The sequence below is a fragment of the Citrus sinensis genome, chromosome 2 (genome assembly GCF_022201045.2).
Source record: "Citrus sinensis cultivar Valencia sweet orange chromosome 2, DVS_A1.0, whole genome shotgun sequence".
NCBI lineage: Eukaryota > Viridiplantae > Streptophyta > Magnoliopsida > Sapindales > Rutaceae > Citrus > Citrus sinensis.
The window spans coordinates 5415288-5436390 of record NC_068557.1 but is presented as its reverse complement, the minus strand read 5'-3'; the positions used below and the strand labels follow the sequence as shown (position 1 = coordinate 5436390).

At 32.5% G+C, this 21103-nt stretch overlaps 1 protein-coding gene across 2 annotated transcripts; it reads left to right on the top strand.

Annotated features, from left to right (window-relative positions):
- The first annotated feature begins 5554 nt into the window (after positions 1 to 5554).
- Positions 5555 to 15819, top strand: LOC102615375 (probable phospholipid-transporting ATPase 8). 2 transcript variants are annotated; one of them, XM_025094592.2, is made up of 12 exons: positions 5555 to 6554; positions 8028 to 9388; positions 10394 to 10504; positions 10578 to 10854; positions 11151 to 11239; positions 11325 to 11433; positions 11503 to 11712; positions 11823 to 11945; positions 13086 to 13184; positions 13776 to 13967; positions 14765 to 15381; positions 15598 to 15819. In XM_025094592.2, the coding sequence occupies exons 1-11, from the start codon at positions 6162 to 6164 to the stop codon at positions 15374 to 15376; spliced, it is 3576 nt and encodes a 1191-aa protein (XP_024950360.2). In that variant the 5' UTR covers positions 5555 to 6161; the 3' UTR covers positions 15377 to 15381; positions 15598 to 15819. The 2 variants fall into 2 exon arrangements, with proteins under 2 accessions (XP_024950360.2, XP_006470322.2); XM_006470259.4 differs by lacking the exon at positions 15598 to 15819 and having other exon boundaries at positions 14765 to 15574.
- Positions 15820 to 21103: the final 5284 nt, after the last annotated feature.

Sequence of the window (21103 nt, the reverse complement as noted above, 5' to 3'; positions counted from 1 at the left end):
ATGTGTTTTGTCGTCCAAATCCATATCGACTTACCTTTAATTTAATTTTATTTTAAAAATTTCATAATAATTGTGTAGTTATAAGTGATAATAAATTTTATTCATAATATATTAGTGTTATTTACCATATATTTAAAAATCTTAAAATTTCAAGGTTAGTTTTATAAATTTAAATGATAATAAGACAAAAGTAATTAAGGGAAAATTAAAATTAGGGCAACTGACCCTAATTTTTTTTTTTAAATTTTGGCTCAAGATGCTGATACAAATTTTTGTAATTGAATTCTTTATTTTATATTAACTAAACTTTTTTGTTTAATTAATTAAACTTTTATTTAATTCTTATGCTCATAATCAAATTCATGTTTTTCAACACAAGCTAGATTGACATATACAGGAGATGTTTACGTGGATGAGGTAAAATTAACAATGATATTCATGTATTTATTTATATATAATCATAATAAAAATAATAAAGCATTCAATATAAATCATATTTAACTCATATGTCATTATTTAATATTATCGGAATAATGATGGGTGTACCGTGAATATCAAGATGATAAAGAAGACATTAAAATATTACATTATTTTTCTCATGTAATTACTTTTGATGGATATTTTATAATCTTTCTTATTTATTTGTTATAGTGTAAAAGCATAAGATACAATATTTATTAGATTTTTTAGACAAATTATACAATTTAACTGTTATCAATACATTTTAATTTTTAATATTCTTTTAAAAAATTATTACTTTTTTATTGTTGAGTTTTAAAATTTATGACATGATCTAGAGTAGATTTAGATTTTAGCCTTTTTTTTTGGTATTTGAAGTAGGTATAAATCTTTATTTTTTATTTTTGAATATAGGAATGGAGAAAAAATATAGATTCATAATGAATCTAAGTAGATACAAATCTTAATTTTTATTATGAATTTAAATTTAGAGCAGAATAGATATATAACCCATATGCACCTTATTGCAATCTCTTAGGGAATTCCAAGTAAAAAATTGGCTGCCGACAACTGAAATTGGCTAAGAGGCTACCGTAAATGCCCGGCATTTATTGAAACTGTTAAGCGAAAAGTAAAGTAGTACGTTCTTAATTTAATGCCCCCACATTTTTGTCTTCCTTCTGCAAAGGATTATATGCCTAGTTTGGAAAAACTTTGATTTATCTCTATTTAGAATGGTAAATTTTAATTTATCACTAAAAATATGAAAACAACAATTTATTTTTATTTATTGTTAAGAAGATAAAAAAAAATTAATATGCTCCCATTTATCATTATTTTCCTGAATAAAAATTAAAGATTTTCATATTTTTAAAAAGTAAATTAAAGATTTCCATAGTATCTAGGGTGAATTAGAGCTTATACCCATAAATTTTTTTGGACAATCTGAATCCAATTCTATAAAGTTGCGTAAGGTTGCCCACTATATATAGAGATTAGATAAAAGAGTTTGTGTGTTTTCTGCTTTTCAAAAATAAAAAGAAAATGAAACTTTTTCAACAATTGTTTAGATTCTTAAAAAAAAAAAAAAAAAAAAAAAAAACTCTCATTGTCATTTTCTTTTTCCCCTCCGCAAAAGTAGAAAACCATACAAATGTGTTCTACACTTTTTGTTTCTAAAATTTAAAACAGGTTTTCTAAATCGTGAAAACCGTGTGGCTCCGCCCCTGTTTACCAAACCCGACCCGCTGTAAGTCCTACAGCTGATAGAAGCCACCAAAAAGAAAGCAATGGTTTTCCAGTATGGGTCACCAACCGATAATTAATTTAATGTGGACATTCTTTGACGTTGATGAGATGGTGACACCAACTAAGTTTTTAGACGATGACAAAAATCAGGAAAGACTTTAATGGGAGACTGACTCGTGACTACTCACAGTCCGCCACTTGCTGCCTATAATTCTACGTAATTGCAATTGTGACCAATTGATGCGGATTTCACTAGAATTAAACTGAATTAGTGTCACTGAATGCGGAAAATTAGGAGCAAGAAGAGCATTTTCTAGTTTGTCATTATCTCAATATCAGCTCAGCTGTACAAGAAGCAACTTCTTGACGAAGTCATCAATAGCGGGTTTGAAAGAGAAGACTTAGATGTCATATATTTTTTTTTATAAGGGTTGCAATCGCTCTAAGGTAGGGGTAAAAATGTATTATTAAAAGACAATGAAAAACACCTCAAAATAACATTTGTATATAGCTTGATTTTCGGGCAAATATTTAACTGATTTCTAAGTTTTACGATAAATTGTATATGTCTAGAGCTTTATCAGATTTCAAGGTTATGACTGTTGACTATAGTATCCTACCTCACAATCGAAGCATTGTTCAATTGTTAAAATTTTATTAATTTTCTAATTATTCAATAGTTCATATATAATGAGGTACAATATTTCCGTATCCATGAGACCCATCTTTTTAATTGTAATATATAAATAGTATTAATTTACAAAAAGGAGAAAGAAGATAAAATGACACTTACATCCTCAACATTTAGCGAAATAATTTTGTAAACCCTCTAAATTTTTAATAAAAAGCCTCCAAATTTTCAATAAATGCTCTATTAACTTAAATAAATTACTTTAATATTTTATAATAAGTAGAAATATAATATTAAAATAAATGTAACAATATATATATATATATATATATATATATATAATTTCAATATTTAAAAATATTTTAATGCTTTAAAATCTCATAATATATTAAAATAAATTTTATAATAAATAGAAATGTAATATTAAAATAAATATTTAAAAAATTAAATTATTTTCAATATTATACAAAATAATTTTATTATTATTAATATATGAGATATATTTTATTAATTGTAAAATTTATTTAACCTAAAGTTTTATGAGATATATTTTATTAATTGTAAAATTTATTTAATCTAAATTTTTATTTAAAATTTTTATAATAATTAAAAATATGTTATTGAGATAAATATAAAAAATTTCATTTAAAAGTTATTTATATATTAGAAACATTATACTTATTAGATAAATTATATTTATGTTTATTATAAAATTATAAAATTAACTCTTTTAATTACTATCTATAAAAGATACTACATTTAAAAAGAAAATCTTATCAAAAGTCTACATTATTATTTTCTTAAATCTTAGGACTTTAAATCTACTTTTTCCAAAAAAATTATAAAGAAAAAAAAAAAGCCATTAAAAGAAAGAAGCAGCAGTCAAGCGCCCACGCAAGCCTAGAAGAAATAAAGATTGTAGGTTAGAATTTCGATGATAATTGCATGCGTGGCATCACTATCGGTCGGTGTTTTGTTCTTTCCAATTTTTTCTACACTGTGGGGCCGGCCAAAGCTCTACATCAAATCAAGCTTGATTGCACGTGGCATAGTTGCGATGAATCGTAGTCCTTTATCATCTGATGGACCCACTCACCGTGCTTCACTCGCTTTACTGTCGGTCCAGTGAACGACTTGGGTCTACAGCAGTCAATATAGATTTTCCATTTACACACTTGCCAACTCATAGTTTGTTTCACCCACATGCCTCTTTTTTAATGCTTTAGATGTTTTAGATAAGAACGAGAAATCCAGAAGTTAAGATTTGAATTTAATAATATCATCTAAATTACTAATTAAATTTTGTATACTTTTATATAGTTAATGTACATAATTTGTATTAATAAATTATTTTGAGTGGTATTAAAAGTTTGGAGTTCAAATCTAGCTCGCATAATCATATTGGGAAGAAATTAAAAAAAAAAGTGTTATTTAAAATCCAACAATAATATGTTAATTTTGTTACAATTGTTAATAAGTGACACATGACACAGGTTAGTACTGTTTTGTAAAATTAGACGGCTCATATTTTAGTAAAATAAATTTTTTATTTGACCATGGTATTTTTTTTAAATAATCTATAGAATCTCAAGAGAGATATATTATGAACTTAAAATTATTCAAATTGATAAAATTAGAGTCTAGTGAAGGTTTAGGATTTCGAAAAGAATTTTATCACGAGTTTAAAAATAATTTAATTTAAAGATAATAGAGATAAGTAAAAGTTTCTTTATAAAAAAATAAATTTGGTTTTCGTAATATTCATCGACTAAGAAATAACAAGTTACGACATAAGATTAAACAAATGACATTTCATTGCTACTTGTTAATAAATAATAAGTGATACACTAGTACTGTTTTGTAAATTTTTTTTAATAGAAAATTAGTTGATTTGTATTTATGTAAAATAAATTATTTTTTTATCTGATTGAGGTTATTTTTTTAAAATAATTTATAGAATCTCAAGAGAGATATATTATGAATTCAAAATTATTCAAATTTATAAACTAAGGTGACGTTTGTTTTTTAACTTAATGACTTAAAGTGACTTAACTTAATTAATTAAGTTAATTATAGATGTTTGTTTTTATAACTTAATGAGACTTTTTAGATAATTTTGACTTAATAAAATAAGCCTATTTTTTTTGGCTTTTTACTTAATAGAGAAATCTAAATTAAGTCAATTACTTGCTAATGTCAAAAATATCCTTGCTTTATAATTTATTTTTCATGTTTATCCCAAACTCACCCATAGACATTTACCCCACATAAAAATATCCATGTTTTTTCTTATATTATATACGATAAAATTTAAAATTTATGGTATTTTATATATTAAAATTTTAAAATAATTATGTATTCACTTGAATATAGTTTTACTTATAAATATTAAAATATTGTGGTATTTAATATATTATTTATTTGACATTCAAATTTAATAAGGATACAAGTATAAAAGTACATATTTTTAACTTTTTAAGTTGAAAAAAATAAACAACTTAATACTTATTTTCTGAGATTCAGACAAAAAAAAAACATATTATTCAGATTCAGACATTCAAATCTATTCAGAATTCAGATTAATTCATGTCTATTCAGATTTCAGACAAAAAAACAAACGCGACCTAAGAGTTAAACAAAAGTTACAATACTGGATCAAAACAAATGACATCTTATTGCCACACTTGTTAATAAATAACAGTGATACGTTGGTATTGATTTATATACTATTTTAAAAAAAATATTCGACTTGTATTTTGGAAAAAGAAATTTTCTTTTTAGACCAATGTTTTCTTTAATAATTTATAAAATCTCAAGAGAAATATATATTATGAATTTATAAATTATTTTAAATTTATAAATTAAGAGTTTAATAAAAGTTTAGGATTTTAAAGAGAATTTTATCACGAGTTCTAAAATAATTCAATTTAAAAATAATTCAGATAAATTAAAATTTTCTCATAAAAGAAGAAACTTGGTTTTTGTAAGTTGTAGCATTAGGGGACCGATAATTGCTAAGCTACGACACAGGATCAAACAAAGAGTCATTACGATTGTGACTGTCGTTATCGGGAGTACAATAAGACACGTGTAACGCAGTGATGTGACATAATACAGAAACAGCATCCCGAGAAGTAAGTACGGCAATAATCCCCTGCTTCGCTCCTATTATTGTTTTATGTGTTCTACTTTCCCCTCGTTGCTTTTAGAAGCGGCAAAGCTAACTAACCCTTTCACTAACTTTTTAACACACACTCTCTCTCTCTCTCAAAAAAAAACTCAGCTGAAACTACAAGCAAGAGATCTCTCTCCAGCTTCAAAACGAAAGTAAGGAATTATTCCTGAACGACACACAAAAATCTAGGGTTCTGAGAATCTTTTTTTGGGGCCTAATTTACAAATTAGTTATAATTAATTGCGAAATTGAGGCATTTTTTTTTTTTTTTGGGGAGATAAATTAGAACTATAAGTTTTATATATTTGTTAGATTAAATGAAGCTTAATGTTGGCGTTTAGGCGCCCACACGCTTTCCATATGTGGTGTTAACAAAGCATATGCATTCAATTCAAAGATCATGTGCTTAATCGTCAGGGTTTTTAGACTTTAGTTTTTGTTTTTGTTATTATTATTTGAGCCATATGCCCATATCAATTGCGTGCTTGTGGGTTGTGGCTTTGTGTTTTCTGAATTTAGAGACATTTTAAATATTAAGTTGAAGGAGTGGGTTCTGAGTTTGTTTGGTTTCTTGATGGTTGAGAATTTCCTGACATTTTCATTTCCCGAGAAAAGAAAGATACCTTTTGGGGGATACAGTGTGTGAGGATGCCAGGGGAGAGGAAGAGGAAGATTCTTTTTAGCAAAATTTATTCGTTTGCATGTTGGAAGCCTCCATTTAGTGATGATCATGCTCAAATTGGGCAAAGAGGTTTCGCAAGAGTAGTTTATTGTAATGATCCTGATAACCCAGAAGTAGTGCAGCTGAATTATAGGGGGAATTATGTATCCACCACCAAGTATACGGCGGCTAACTTTATTCCGAAGTCTTTGTTTGAGCAGTTTAGAAGAGTTGCAAATATATATTTTCTTGTAGTGGCTTTTGTTTCATTTAGTCCGTTAGCGCCCTATTCAGCACCTAGTGTCCTGGCACCTCTAATTGTGGTCATTGGAGCCACTATGGCCAAGGAAGGCGTAGAAGATTGGAGGCGAAGAAAGCAGGTAACATATGAATTTTTTAAGCTTGTTTTAGGATTTTTGCCGTGGGGATTATGCTAATAATGCTTCTGACTATAGAATATACGTTCGCTTCCATGTTTGAATAATGTCTGAAGAATTATGTTTAGTAAATGCTTTAAATCAGATATATCTTTGTTGCTTTTGTATAAATCTTATAAAATACAATGACATATTAGCTCAACCTGCCTCAGATGAAGTGACTCTCAAGTTTTATGTCCAGAGTCAGTTCAGTGTCATTGTGTATCTCCATTCTAACAATGACTGTAATTAATACTGTTGTCTAACGGTTATGGTAAATGCAGTTTGTTTTTTGTGCACTTGTAGCGATGGGTTCATGCCCATCCTTAAATTCAGAAATTAGTCCCGTATCCGAATACGTGAAACATGTTTTGAAAAAACTATGTTAATTGAATATAACTTTGCTTTCTATCTGTGGTGACTATAGAAATGGGGTTGATAGAATGCATGTTCAAAGGCACATTACAACATAAAATCATCAGAATAATCTCTAGAATTATTCCTTTACCCTCATTTGGGTGATTTTAGTCGAATAATCAGCTTAAGTGAAGATTTTCAGTTATGAATCCCTAGGTTAAAACATTGATACTGTGGGATTGGTTTTATGACTGATACTTTTTTCTTTCATCTGGCCTGGTCATCATGGAGGATTTTGGAAGTGCACAGTTTACCAATGTGTTTGGGAAATGAGCCATTATTCAATCAACTAGACGAGTTACTGCAATATTATCCTTCGAGATACTAGGCTTAGTGCTTTGGTGATGTCATGTACATTACAGAATGCATATACCATGTTTCGCGTTATCATAGATATCTTGATTGTCCATTATTTAGCAATACAAATACTCATAGTTTCTTATCAAAAATAGATATCTTGATTGCTAACGTTGTATAGTTCCTTGACCATTTTTCTTTAAGATGGGCAATTGAAATGAAACTTTGAATAATGCTTTAACTTAGCCACTACCTAGACATTTGAACTAACGAACCCTTCCAATTTTGTGATATATCTGTACCACTGTAATATTACCTTGCCGCATCATTATCGAGCCTACATACAAAAGTAGGAGATTGAGCACTTGCTTTTAAGGATTTTGTTGCTAATTACGTCATCAGTTAGTGATGCAACCTTAGAAGCCTTATCTTTTTGTGCTGGTTAGGTTGTAAATTCTTCAGGTTCCTGAAATGCATATGATATATTAATAGTCATTGGTCTGTCAGTTGTCATTTTAGATGTCTCTGTCACTTCAGATGATTTTAAAAGTAATAAGCGATCTCTTCAACTTTTACCTTCATGTTTTGTTTCTTCCACAATCTTCACACATGGTTGGTGGTTGTGTCATAGAAGCTGTTTTCCTTAACTTCCACCTCTTCTGCTCACCTACCATTTCTTATTATTCATATTTGATGTATTGAGGAACTTTGAAATGGTTTCAGGATATAGAAGCGAACAATCGAAAGGTCAAAGTATATGGTCAAGATCATACTTTTGTTGAGACCAAATGGAAGAATCTCCGAGTAGGAGACCTTGTTAAGGTGCATAAAGATGAATATTTTCCTGCTGATCTTCTTCTGCTTTCATCAATCTATGAGGATGGTATATGCTATGTTGAAACAATGAACCTTGACGGAGAGACCAATCTGAAACTGAAGCGCTCCTTGGAGGCGACAAACCACTTACGTGACGAAGAATCCTTTCAGAAGTTCACAGCAGTTATCAAGTGTGAGGACCCAAATGAACGTCTTTATTCTTTTGTTGGGACACTACAGTATGAAGGCAAACAATATCCGCTTTCCCCACAGCAGATTCTTTTGAGGGATTCCAAGCTTAAAAATACTGATTATGTCTATGGTGTGGTTGTTTTTACTGGACATGACACAAAAGTGATGCAGAATGCAACAGATCCTCCTTCCAAGAGGAGTAAGATTGAGAGGAAAATGGATAAGATTGTGTATCTCCTTTTTAGCACTCTAATTTTGATATCGTCAACTGGATCTGTGTTTTTCGGAATTGAAACTAAAAGAGACATTGATGGTGGAAAGATTAGAAGATGGTATCTTCAACCAGATGATGCAACTGTGTTCTATGACCCCAGAAGAGCACCACTTGCTGCATTTCTTCATTTCCTGACAGGCCTTATGTTGTATGGATATTTAATACCAATATCATTATACATTTCCATTGAGATTGTCAAGGTTTTACAAAGCGTTTTCATCAACCATGATCGGGATATGTACTATGAGGATACAGACAAGCCAGCACGTGCTCGAACATCTAATTTGAATGAGGAACTTGGTCAGGTTGACACTATACTATCTGACAAAACAGGTACTTTGACATGTAACTCCATGGAATTTGTCAAATGTTCAGTAGCAGGTGTTGCTTATGGCCGTGTCATGACAGAAGTAGAGAGGACATTGGCCAAGAGAAAAGGTGAAAGGACATTCGAAGTTGACGATTCTCAAACTGATGCGCCAGGCCTGAATGGTAATATTGTTGAGTCAGGAAAATCAGTTAAGGGTTTTAACTTCAGGGATGAACGTATAATGAATGGACAGTGGGTTAATGAACCTCACTCAGATGTTATACAGAAGTTCTTTCGGGTGTTAGCAATTTGCCATACTGCAATACCTGATGTAAATGAAGAAACAGGTGAAATTTCTTACGAAGCCGAGTCACCAGATGAGGCAGCCTTTGTCATTGCTGCAAGGGAGGTTGGCTTTCAGTTCTTTGGAAGCTCACAAACGAGCATCTCATTGCATGAATTAGATCCTGTGAGTGGTCAAAAGGTTAATAGGTGAGTTTTTGGAGCCTTGTCATTTATTGTTTACTAAGCCCCAGCTTCATTTAAGAAAATAGTTGGCGATGCATATTTGCAATCCACTAGCTTAAATCTTACTGGGGTTTTCTGATAACTGTTTCTGCATTGCAGTTTCTGTGCAAGAGTATAGGTCTATTATGCGCACATAGATAGCTTAAACAGTTTGTTTGAACCTTTGTGTTGTTTTTGTTTTCCTATTGTATCTTCTTTTTTTTCCCTCTGTTTTTAAATTTTTTCTACTTCATGGGCATGTGATCTTGTTTTATATGTATGGCTTCATTTTTTTTTTTTGTTGGCAAATTCTTATAGAAATAAATAAATTGATAGAAAATGATTTCAAGTTAAGATTGAGAGTAGTTAAGTTGTTTTTCTTGAAGATATATTTACTGTAGAGTTAGATAGCTGTTAGAGACCCTTTTTAAATTTTTGATGCTCATATATGCATATCAAATTTGTACTCTTTTTACTTTTTAATTGGTATGCATAGGACTTGCCGCTTACCCCTTGCAGATTCTTAACTGGGATACAGCTCTCAGGGGACAGTTGTTTACATTTCCTCTTGTGTTGTTACATTGTGATGATTGCTCAAATCTCTGTTTTATCATAACCTGAAATTTTTTTTAAAAAAATGGAGTTCAAAGAAACATTACCTTGGAGAATTGGGAATGGTAATTTGCATTATTGGGTTGCACATAATTTTGCTACATCTGAAGTTCCTTTTTTCTTTAATGTGAAGGATGCTTTTCTTTGGAAAAATTTCCCTTCCTATTTCTGATGTCCTGCTTTCACTACAAAACTTAAGGCTGCTGCAGTTAAAGTACTAGCGTCAAAGCTGTGGGATGATATAGTAACTGTAATTAGGTGTCATAATGTCTGTTTGAATATTTGCATTTTTGTTTTTATTTTGCATTTTTATTTTTATTTTTTGTCCGTCATTCACATTTCATATAACTAACAACCACCCGCCCCCCCCCCCCCCAGGGTATATGAGCTTCTTCATGTCTTGGAGTTCACAAGTTCTCGCAAAAGAATGTCTGTAATGGTGAGGAATCCGGAGAATCAGTTGCTACTTCTCTGCAAGGGTGCAGACAGGTTAGAATCGTGCACACAGGAACCATCTGAATTGGCTCAATAGATACCATCTGATTGATTTCTGTGTTTGTAGTATGATGTTTGAAAGGCTATCAAAACATGGACGGCAGTTTGAGGCTGAGACCAGACGTCACATCAACAGATATGCTGAGGCTGGTTTAAGAACCTTGGTAATTGCATATCGGGAACTTGGTGAAGATGAGTACAGAATATGGGAAAACGAGTTTCTGAAGGCCAAAACTTCTGTAACTTCAGACCGAGAAGCATTAGTGGCTTCAGCTGCGGAGAAGATTGAAAGGGATTTAATTCTTCTTGGTGCTACTGCCGTTGAAGACAAGCTACAAAAAGGGGTTGGTATTAAACTTGAAAATTCCTTCGAAATACATCAGGATGTGTAGCAACTATTATTGTCAGTATTTGGTAGCTATTACTAGAAACTTGAATGTAGCGTAGCACCACCTCTTCAACAACCTACTATTAATATAATTTTTTTCTTCATAATATTTAAAGAAACTATGAACTCCTTACCTCATATTGAAAAACTTACTGTAAGGAGGGGGGGAAAAGGGATACTAAAATTTAGAAGTCCTTTTAAAGTTATATTACAAATGTTCAATTTAGTTCCCTCTGTTCCTTTTTTCTATAGGTTCCGGAGTGCATTGACAAGCTCGCTCAGGCTGGAATTAAAGTATGGGTATTAACTGGTGACAAAATGGAAACTGCAATAAATATTGGGTATGAAACCAGGGTAAACTTTCTCTTTCTTTTTCTCCTTTTGAAATTTACATATACGAAATATGAGATATTATATTTTTTACAGGTATGCATGTAGTCTACTGAGACAAGAAATGAAACAAATCGTGATCACGCTAGATTCGCCAGATATGGAGGCTTTGGAGAAGCAAGGGGATAAGGAGAACATCACGAAGGTACAGATTTCTAGAATTGGTGTCATAATAATACTATTTGTAGGAGTCTGAAAATGTATATTGTTTTAGGTTTCACTTGAAAGTGTGACCAAGCAAATAAGAGAAGGGATATCTCAAGTTAATTCGGCTAAAGAAAGTAAAGTTACATTTGGTTTGGTTATTGATGGCAAGTCATTGGACTTTGCTCTGGACAAGAAGCTTGAGAAGATGTTCTTGGATCTTGCAATTGATTGTGCTTCAGTTATATGCTGTCGTTCTTCACCCAAACAAAAAGCTCTTGTAAGTCTCATGGTTGGGGTTGATTGGATTGGTAAAACAGTCACTGAAATTGTCAGTATCTTTTGTTATTGGCATCAAAATAATCTGATAGAATTTTAGGAGATTTGCAGGTTACAAGACTGGTGAAAGGAACAGGTAAAACAACCCTAGCAATTGGGGATGGGGCAAATGATGTTGGCATGCTTCAAGAGGCTGATATTGGAGTTGGCATTAGTGGTGTTGAAGGGATGCAGGTGAATATGTGATTGTGTGTCTGTCTATTTTTTTTTTTTTTCCTCTCCTTTTCTTTTTCCTTCCCTGCTAAGAGTGTCTGTCTGCAGCTCTTTGTATATACTTTGAGGGGAAGAGGTGTGCTTTGTCATAGTCAATATAATATCTGTCATTGAGCCATGTCTACCAGCATCTTGGATCTTCATCCACACTTGGTCTTTGATGTGATTCCTTGTTGGTGGCACACGTTTTTAACGCATGAAAACTTCTGAAATGTGCATTTCTTTGTCTCATTTCATATTGACTCGAGAGTTTTGTGCAATTTTCTGCTTGACAGATACGTATTTGCATCATATGTTCTTGGTGGAAAAGGGTTTTATTCCATTGGTTTAGAAATCTCTACTAGTTAATGTGAAGAAGTGGTAGCTCATCCATTATAAATGAAATTAACTGTTTTAAGATTAAAACCATATTGCCCCTATGGAACATGCTGTAGCTGGATCAGCACTTGTGCAATGGCCTTGCCCATCTAACCCTTCTAATGATCTCACTAGCAGGACCAGCATCCGATTTAAGCACACCTCTTCCATTCACTGCTGCTTCTTGCATCTTTGTTTGATGAGTTCTGCTCTATGCTATGTTCTGAATTAGTTTGCTTTATCAGAATGGTCGAATCACTTGATAATGAGTGATTTTCTTGGGTTTCCCTGTTTGATGTGAGGATTGAACTTAAGATTTTACTGCAATCTTTAAGACAGGAGATGGGAGTCATTTTGAGATTCCGCACAATCATCAATGTGCTAGGCAATTTACACATTCAATGCCCTTAAAAAGGGGTTTTGGGTGGTATAACTCTCCTTTTGTGGTTCTATTCCTGATATTGTACTTTCCTCTCCCCCTGCTTTTGCACTTTGTCGATAAGCCATTTAGCATATCATTTTTCTGTTGCTACTTTCAAAAAATAATTGTGTCATATATTTGCTCTTAGGATGCATGGTGTTTTTTTAAAAGGGACTGTTTTGGGTATTGACGCACCCTATTTTCCATCCCTCTCTGATATTCGACTTCCCCCCCAATCCCGTTATGTTTATTCTCTTTCGGAATTCAAACTAAATGATTGTGAATATCTGGTTTCTAAGTTTTGGTTATATATCTCAACGCAGGCTGTCATGTCGAGTGATTACGCGATAGCTCAATTTCGTTTTCTAGAACGTCTGTTGCTGGTGCATGGACATTGGTGTTACAGGCGAATATCAATGATGGTAAAACTGCCTTAATGTATTCTATGGCTAGCATCTAAAAAAAAGTAGCATAAGCTCCATTAATGATATATGAGAAATAGGAATCGTTGTTTCCTGTATAGTGGCTTTCACTATTTTATCTTGTAATGTATGACGAGAGAGAGGGAGAGAAAAAAATATCAGTGCATGTGTTGGAGTATGCGAACCTATAGCCCTTCAAGCGCTAAACATGTACGTGACTCCATTAAATAATCTTCAAGACTTCACTCATACTTCAGTACATCGTTCAAGTCCTCTAATACAGCTAGTGGGCAAGTTTCTCTCAATAAGGTGGGTGGCATTGCCCACTAGACGTGTATGCATATGCATTTATATCTTATATTCTTTTACTTATTTTCACCCTTCTTTTCCTTGATATCAACACAATGTAACATGAGGGCATTTATATGGCCTGTCATCTTAAGTTAATTGCTTTTATTATTCATGTTCAGAGAATCAAATCCTTTTCAGAATAGACATTGCTCTCTCACATCTGTGCGATAATATTTCAGGCAACAATAAACTAAGTGCTTCATCTTATTGTAATTTTCCCCCCCTTTTGGATGGATGCAGATATGCTATTTCTTTTACAAGAATTTAACGTTTGGGTTCACTTTATTTTGGTATGAGGCGTATGCTTCATTTTCCGGTCGTCCTGCTTACAACGATTGGTACATGTCATGCTATAATGTCTTCTTCACTTCGCTTCCTGTTATCGCTCTTGGTGTTTTTGATCAGGATGTTTCTGCACGACTTTGCCTGAAGGTACACTATTGTTCTTCGTATGATATTATTACTTAAAAAGTATAAACATTTGAAAGAGTGAAGCGACTTTGATAACACTTGTTTGAAAATAAAAAGATGGCTGTTATCTAAAGGAGAAATAATTGGAACAATTCTAACTCTAATGCATTTTCGGTATGAAATACTGACATTTCAGTAGTGCTATGCATTGTATATAACTTTTACAAGAAGTTCTATATTTTCAGTTATATTTGTGTTGTGTTAATCAAAACCATGCAGGGAAGAGAACATTTCTCATGAACCCGTTTCACTTTCTGTTGCCGTATTAGAAACTTTCAGTTCTTGGTTTCTCTTTCTCAAAAGTGAATGTGCCTTGTTTTAGTTCAGGTTACTTCCCCCACCCCACACTAAAGTAAGCTTTTTCCTTGAGTACCAAATGTGAACAAACTGGTGACATTTTGGGAATGAGCATCAGTTTTCCTGCTTTCTCTTAAGCAAAACAAAAAGCAGAAAACCCTAGACTATGTTGCTGCTTCTAGAAATAGTAGACTATTGTGCAAAGGTATTGCAGACTATCACTTCAAAGCTCTTGTATGTTGTAAGGTCAAAATTACTTGGAATATATCTTAGCAACAGTCTTTTTCAAACTCCGCTCACGTATACTCAGGACATGTGGCTATGTTATAGCATTCTTACATCAGTTTGTATGGATAGAAATTGCACAAGAGTTTGCATCCTGAGTATTATAGCATGAAGTATAGCTTTTTCCAACCTGGTACTTTATGCCATTTATTGATCATACTATGTCTGTTTTGCAGTATCCTTTGTTGTATCAAGAGGGAGTACAAAACATCCTCTTCAGCTGGCCTCGCATTCTTGGATGGATGTCTAATGGAGTTCTTAGTGCCATAATTATCTTCTTCTTCACCACGAACTCCATTTTTAACCAAGCATTCCGAAAAGATGGTCATGCAGTTGATTATGAAGTGCTTGGAGTCGCAATGTACTCCAGCGTAGTGTGGGCTGTAAATTGCCAAATGGCTCTCTCCATCAACTACTTCACTTGGATCCAGCACTTCTTCATCTGGGGAAGCATTGCCTTGTGGTACATATTTCTGGTGGTTTACGGCTCTCTCCCGCCAACATTTTCTACGACGGCATACAAGGTTCTTGTAGAAGCCTGCGCTCCTAGTATACTCTATTGGCTCACTACCCTTCTGGTCGTGGTTTCGACACTTCTGCCATACTTTCTCTACAGGGCTTTTCAGACACGGTTTCGACCAATGTACCATGATCTAATACAAAGGCAACGATTGGAAGGTTCAGAGACTGAAATTTCTAGCCAGACTGAAGTTTCTAGCGAGTTGCCGGCCCAGGTTGAAATCAAAATGCAACATCTGAAGGCAAATCTGCGGCAGAGGAACCAATGAAACTGGTACGTGTCTGACCATTTTACACAAGCTTCTTGGTTTTTGTATATGTTAACAGGATCAGTTTAATTAAACATAGGATGGGGGGGATTAGCATTAAGGACAACTCGTATACCATTGTTTACATTACATATGTAAAGCTGATGTTTCGACATTTAAATGATTTTTTTTTCCATATCAGAATATGTAATTATCTTATGGTAGCGTGTTTAAATTTTCAGTTCTAAATGAAGATGCTGCATTTTTCTGGACAGCCCAGTTGGTTTGCAGTTAATAGTACTTGTTGAGCTTTTGTGAACTAATAATATCTTTATATGGTGTTAATATCTCAATAAAATCGTTACATGAATCACACCTCAAGCTTGTTGATTAGTGATAACATCCGGTCTCACTTGTAAGGAGAATAAAGAGTTCAATTATTTTAGTTTGTCATTTAATGTCAAGTTTTTTTCCTCGTGTTGTATGGGGGAACTGCTAACAGGAATTTGATGTTGAAAGCCAGAAAGATTTTTATTTTATTTTTTTTGGCTTGGAGTGGATTGGATTGATAGCTTTTTGTATTTAATATTATAATTACCGATATTATATAAAATTTAACGGTTGATGATTATCAAAGACGATACTAGAAAATGACATGCAGTGTCACATTAATTTGTTTTGTATCAAAAATTCAAAGATGAAGTTTTATAAGTGCAACATTACCCACCCTCACGGGTCAAATTCTAACTCAAATTGTTTTAACGTCGATTTTACGGGGTTACATTAACTCCTCCAATTTTCTGCGCTGCATGAAATAAAAATTGACTTGTGCGGGTATCAATAAATTATTTATTGCAACCATTTGTTGAACCGAACTGTTGTCACCATCTACGTTTATCAAATAAACATCAATTGATGGCAGCTGCCAGACAAACGGACTTTTCATGGTTTATATTTTTTAATAGAAATTAGAAAGTGAGAATGGATTTTTGCTAATTGTATTCGATATTAATCATTTGAATACCTACTAGCTTATAGTTGTAGGTCATCATGGCGGTCCGTAACAGATTATTTTAGAAACGTCTTATAGAATATACAACTTTCGGAAAAAGTTGTATAATATGACAATTTTTTTCAGGGTGTTTTAGCTAAAAGCCACGCAATTTTTGGCTATTGCAATAATCTCATATCACCTTATTAATTATATCATCGAACTAACAATTCATGAGGGAATCCGTATACTACTTACATTAATTTTCTTATTATTTTTTAATAGTTTATGACTTTTTTTTCTTTTTCTTTATAGTTTAGGATAATCACGAGTAGTATAAATAGTCTCCTCTTATAGTCTTTGATGGCAAATCTAAATTTAATAATATCTTCCATTTTTAATGTTTTGTATGAGTTTTTAAGTTTAATTAACTGTCGACATTTTGCGGAATTAATGAGTCTTAATTCTTGTTAATATGTCACATTAATTTCTATAAAACTAGAATAAGTCAAGTATCAAGCGTCAAAGTTAGCGAGTTCTAGACCAAATCAAATTAACACATGTGTGATCCAAATATGAAATTTCTAGACGTGAAACATGAAATTTCCATTAGAAAATAGTATAAAGATAATATTTCTTTTAAGTTGCATTTTTTTTAACACAAATTTGTTTAAAAGGGTACCAAGTGGTGTGCAAAATCCAAATCAATTTTCTAATCTTCTACCCTTCTTAAGATTTGAACTCAAGTGATTATCAACCAAATAAACCTGCTTGAAAATGACTTGGCTAGCATCCAAGGAGCAAGTTGTAGGATATTTATATAAAGTAATATATATTTCAAAATATCAATAGTCGTAGCAGTATATGTTTATGTATCCTCTATATATATATATAATTCATAACAAATCTCTTTTTACTTGTTGAAGTATATATAACTGACTAATTAACTCTCCTGAAGAGAGAAAACCTACAAATACAATCATATTTTATAATGGCTGTTGAAGGAAAGATCCAAGACAACGAAACTGGTTGGGGGGGGGAAATCTGAAGTCAAGGAAACAATCTCCAAAAATCCGAAATGAATCTAAATGATGCTTTACATTTACATTTTATCATCTTATATTCACCTTGTGAACTCATATTTTTGGAGAAGGTGTCTCGCATAAGTTGGTCAGATCTTTTTGTCGCTGTCGAGAATTGCTCGACAATAAACTTCGCACCCGCAGCCATCTAGAAAGAAAAAAGCACTAATATTTTAGTAATTATTAAATTGCTCGTACACATGCAATTCAACTCACCTCGTGGCAACTTGGACCTGAATTTAAGCTCAAATTTCTTTGAACGTTTTAGTGTTAAAAATCATTTTTTAATGGGATCTTAAACTCTTCTTTAGAAGTCATTGGCATACTAGGTCAATGATACTACTATACACATGCATACATATGCAATGACTATAATTTGCGGGATAATAATAATAATAATAATAATAATGTTGTTTACTGAGTTGGGCAAGAAACCATCTAGACACTAGACTTTGGATTGAATTTTTGCTTGAATTAAGGAGGTGATCTTTTAATTAATTAGGTATCTAAGAGTTTCACGAAATTTATTTATTCTAATAATATACGAAAGCACGGCTTGATAAGAAACTTTACACGCATAGAATTTTGTAGCAATATTAAAAAAAAACATATTAATTTGATCGTTAAAACATAAAAATTAGTCTCTTAATTCTTTAAATCCAATTCAAGTCCGGTCTCTATTAGGTCTAAGGAGCCCCCCCCCCCCCCCCCCAACACACACAAAACAAACAAAAATCTCCCAAGATGCCAATAGGAAATTAAGAATAACTAGTTACATTTTCTCCCTCCGATTGAGATTCTTTTGTGCTTTGACCCCTGGATGTTCTATTTATTTACATTAAAACTCCCTCTCCATTTTACATTTATTTTGTATGAAATTTACCCTATATAAGTTGTTTCTTCTCATTATGACCCCCTCGTTCTCAAGAGTTAAGTCTTGCCACATCCCTAGCACCGTGTGCGTATGATGTTGAACGTGATATTAATTAAATTGCTACACATGGAATTATTGCTCAAGATGAGCAATTTCGCCGAATCATATGCATTATGTTAATAGATTCATTGCTTTCCAAAATAAACAGCATGCTCCATTTAAGGCCAGTCTAGGCTCTTTTTTTTTTTTTTTTTTTAAAAGACAAAAGGGTAGAAAAAATAAGTCATAATTGATTTATTAACTCATGCATTCTCGAAGATTTAAATTTGAGTGACCAATTAAATAAATTTACTTTAAAACTTCTCGAAAAAAATCCGTAGGATCAAAGAACAGACTAGGTAGTTTAGTCTCATGCAAGAAGAAAAAGTGTTATTTTTTCAAAGAACAAAAAAATTTACAATGACAATAAAAGTCAGATTGTGTATATATATGTATACATATATGTATTTATAACCTAGAAGGCTTATGTACGCGTGCATGTGTAATCAGAATTGATTTATTAACTCATGCATTCTCGAAGATTCAAATTTGAGTGACCAACTAAATAAATTTACTTTAAAACTTCTTGAAAAAAATCCTTAGGATCAAAGAACAGACTAGGTAATCTAGTCTCATGCAAGAAGAAAAAGCGTTATTTTTTAAAGAACAAAAAAATTTACAATGACAATAAAAGTCAGATTGTGTATATATGTATATGTATATGTCTATGTATATGTATTTATAATCTAGAAGGCTTATGTACGCGTGCATGTGTACACATGGGCATATGGTAGTAATTGCAAAATCAGAGTAATAATTTAATGGGGTCGTTGGGGAAATTCGGTAGTGAGCAAAAAATAAATAAACTTGGCACATTCTAGATTGTTGACATAATAGACCAAAAAATTCAAATCAAACGACCCATACTCCTATCCTATATGCTGTTGCTAAGCTTTGGCATTTGGTTTGTTGTCCCCCATAGGCCCATATATATATATATATAAATGTTTACATGTGACACTACTAGAAACAAAAGTCTCCGCCTCCACGTATACCCTCAAAGATAAAACAAACATTTATGTTGCGGTTTGGTTGTGCATTAAATTGATAGTAACAACTGAAAAATCTTTAAAAGTATTGAAGGAACCAATGAGATCCCTCTTTAGTTAAACAAATTGCTCCTGAAGCATACTTTAATTTTAGACCTATACGTGATGATATTTTAGTAGCATGATTTGAGGCGGCCAGCGGCTGTATCTGTGGAAGATTTCAAAGAGAATCCCAAGATTCTTGAGCAAGTTGCTTTAATTTTTCCTCTCTGCTTGCATTGCATTTTGCCAATTTCTATGCTTCGGCCCCAAACCGATTGCGGTGCTGTCATTCTTTTTACCCTTCTAGAAAGTCTACTCTACGCTCTACAAAGGCTGGCATCATTTCTAGAAACCCATACCGTATTACAAATATAAACAACGAATCTTGATTTTTTAATCTCTTTAGGGTTTGGCCTACTTGGACTTCTAACGAGGTCATGCATTGTGTATGCGTTGTTTGCATCGTATTAAAAATTTATTAATCATGTTCGCGACATAAAATAAATGATAAAATTATACAAGCAATGATCTAACAGGTGACATTATAGTGTTGTTCTCGTTGTGGTGCGCGACGCTGTCATGTGGTGCTATCTCTTTAACTTACGTCTTTTAATTTTATTCTAAAAAATATACATAATCGTGTTGCGTGCGCAGTTCGTTATTAGAAGATAATTGTCATTTTCCTACTAAATTATATTTTTAAATATGTAATTTGTTGTGATTTCGCAACCGATGACGTAGCTTGGTTTATCTACGGATTATCATTTTCTTTATGTTGTACGAGAGAGACAAAAAACAAATATCTAAAACAATTTTTATTTTTTTTAGTAATTAGACCTATATGGTAAACCACTTCCCATAAGTACATGTGTGAGATTTTTTTTTTTTAATCTTCTAAATGTTTGAAAGCACATATCTCTCGTAATCCTGAGTCCATGCATGTACTTAAGTGTTCGAATCCACACAAGTCTAAAACTTTCTAAATAGAGTCCTAACAAAATTTTGGTTGTGAATTAACTATTAATTCCTTAAACCTATTATATTTTTTGAATTAAAAAAAGTTTCATTTTAGGAATGAGATGTTAATTTATAACCCAAACTTAAAAATAAGAGTTTCAAAACGCTCTCGACACAAATTTAAAAGGAAATGTGATGTTAATTTAATGCCAAAGCGATCAACATTCAAGCATATGCATTGAATAGATAAATTTGTTCCGTTCGGACAAGCTCGTTAGTTCGATTTAGGTCGACGAATCTCAAATTAATTTGGTTAGAAATCAATCAAATTGCATTTCCCATTTAATTAATGCTCGATCACTCCAATTCGCCAATTTCAATAAAAATCAAAATTAGTAGCAGCGTTTGGTGTTAGTATTTTAGTAACCGGCACCACCCACCAAAGGCACGGTGCAAAAATAGAAAGCGACGAATTATTTGGGGGGGGCTGGGACACGTGCGAAGAATTAATTAGATTGGGACACGCGTGAAGCGAGTGCGAGAGAAGCGTGTGGACTGTTAAGGTAAATAAAGAAAAGAAGTATCGAAGAAGCTCAAAATGTGACAACGCAATATTCTAATATCTCACTCTCTTTTAGTTTTCACCTTCCCACGTTTCTTTGTTTTTGTGTGTGTGTGTGTGTGTGTGTGTGGGTATATATATACGCACGCATA

Bases quoted from the DNA above. Each gene is read 5' to 3' on its own strand.
- LOC102615375 (XM_025094592.2), top strand. From the start codon at position 6,162: ATGCCAGGGGAGAGGAAGAGGAAGATTCTTTTTAGCAAAATTTATTCG. The intron at 6,555-8,027 runs GTAACATATGAA...AAATGGTTTCAG, and splicing joins ATTGGAGGCGAAGAAAGCAG to GATATAGAAGCGAACAATCG. The intron at 11,713-11,822 runs GTAAGTCTCATG...GGAGATTTGCAG, and splicing joins CACCCAAACAAAAAGCTCTT to GTTACAAGACTGGTGAAAGG.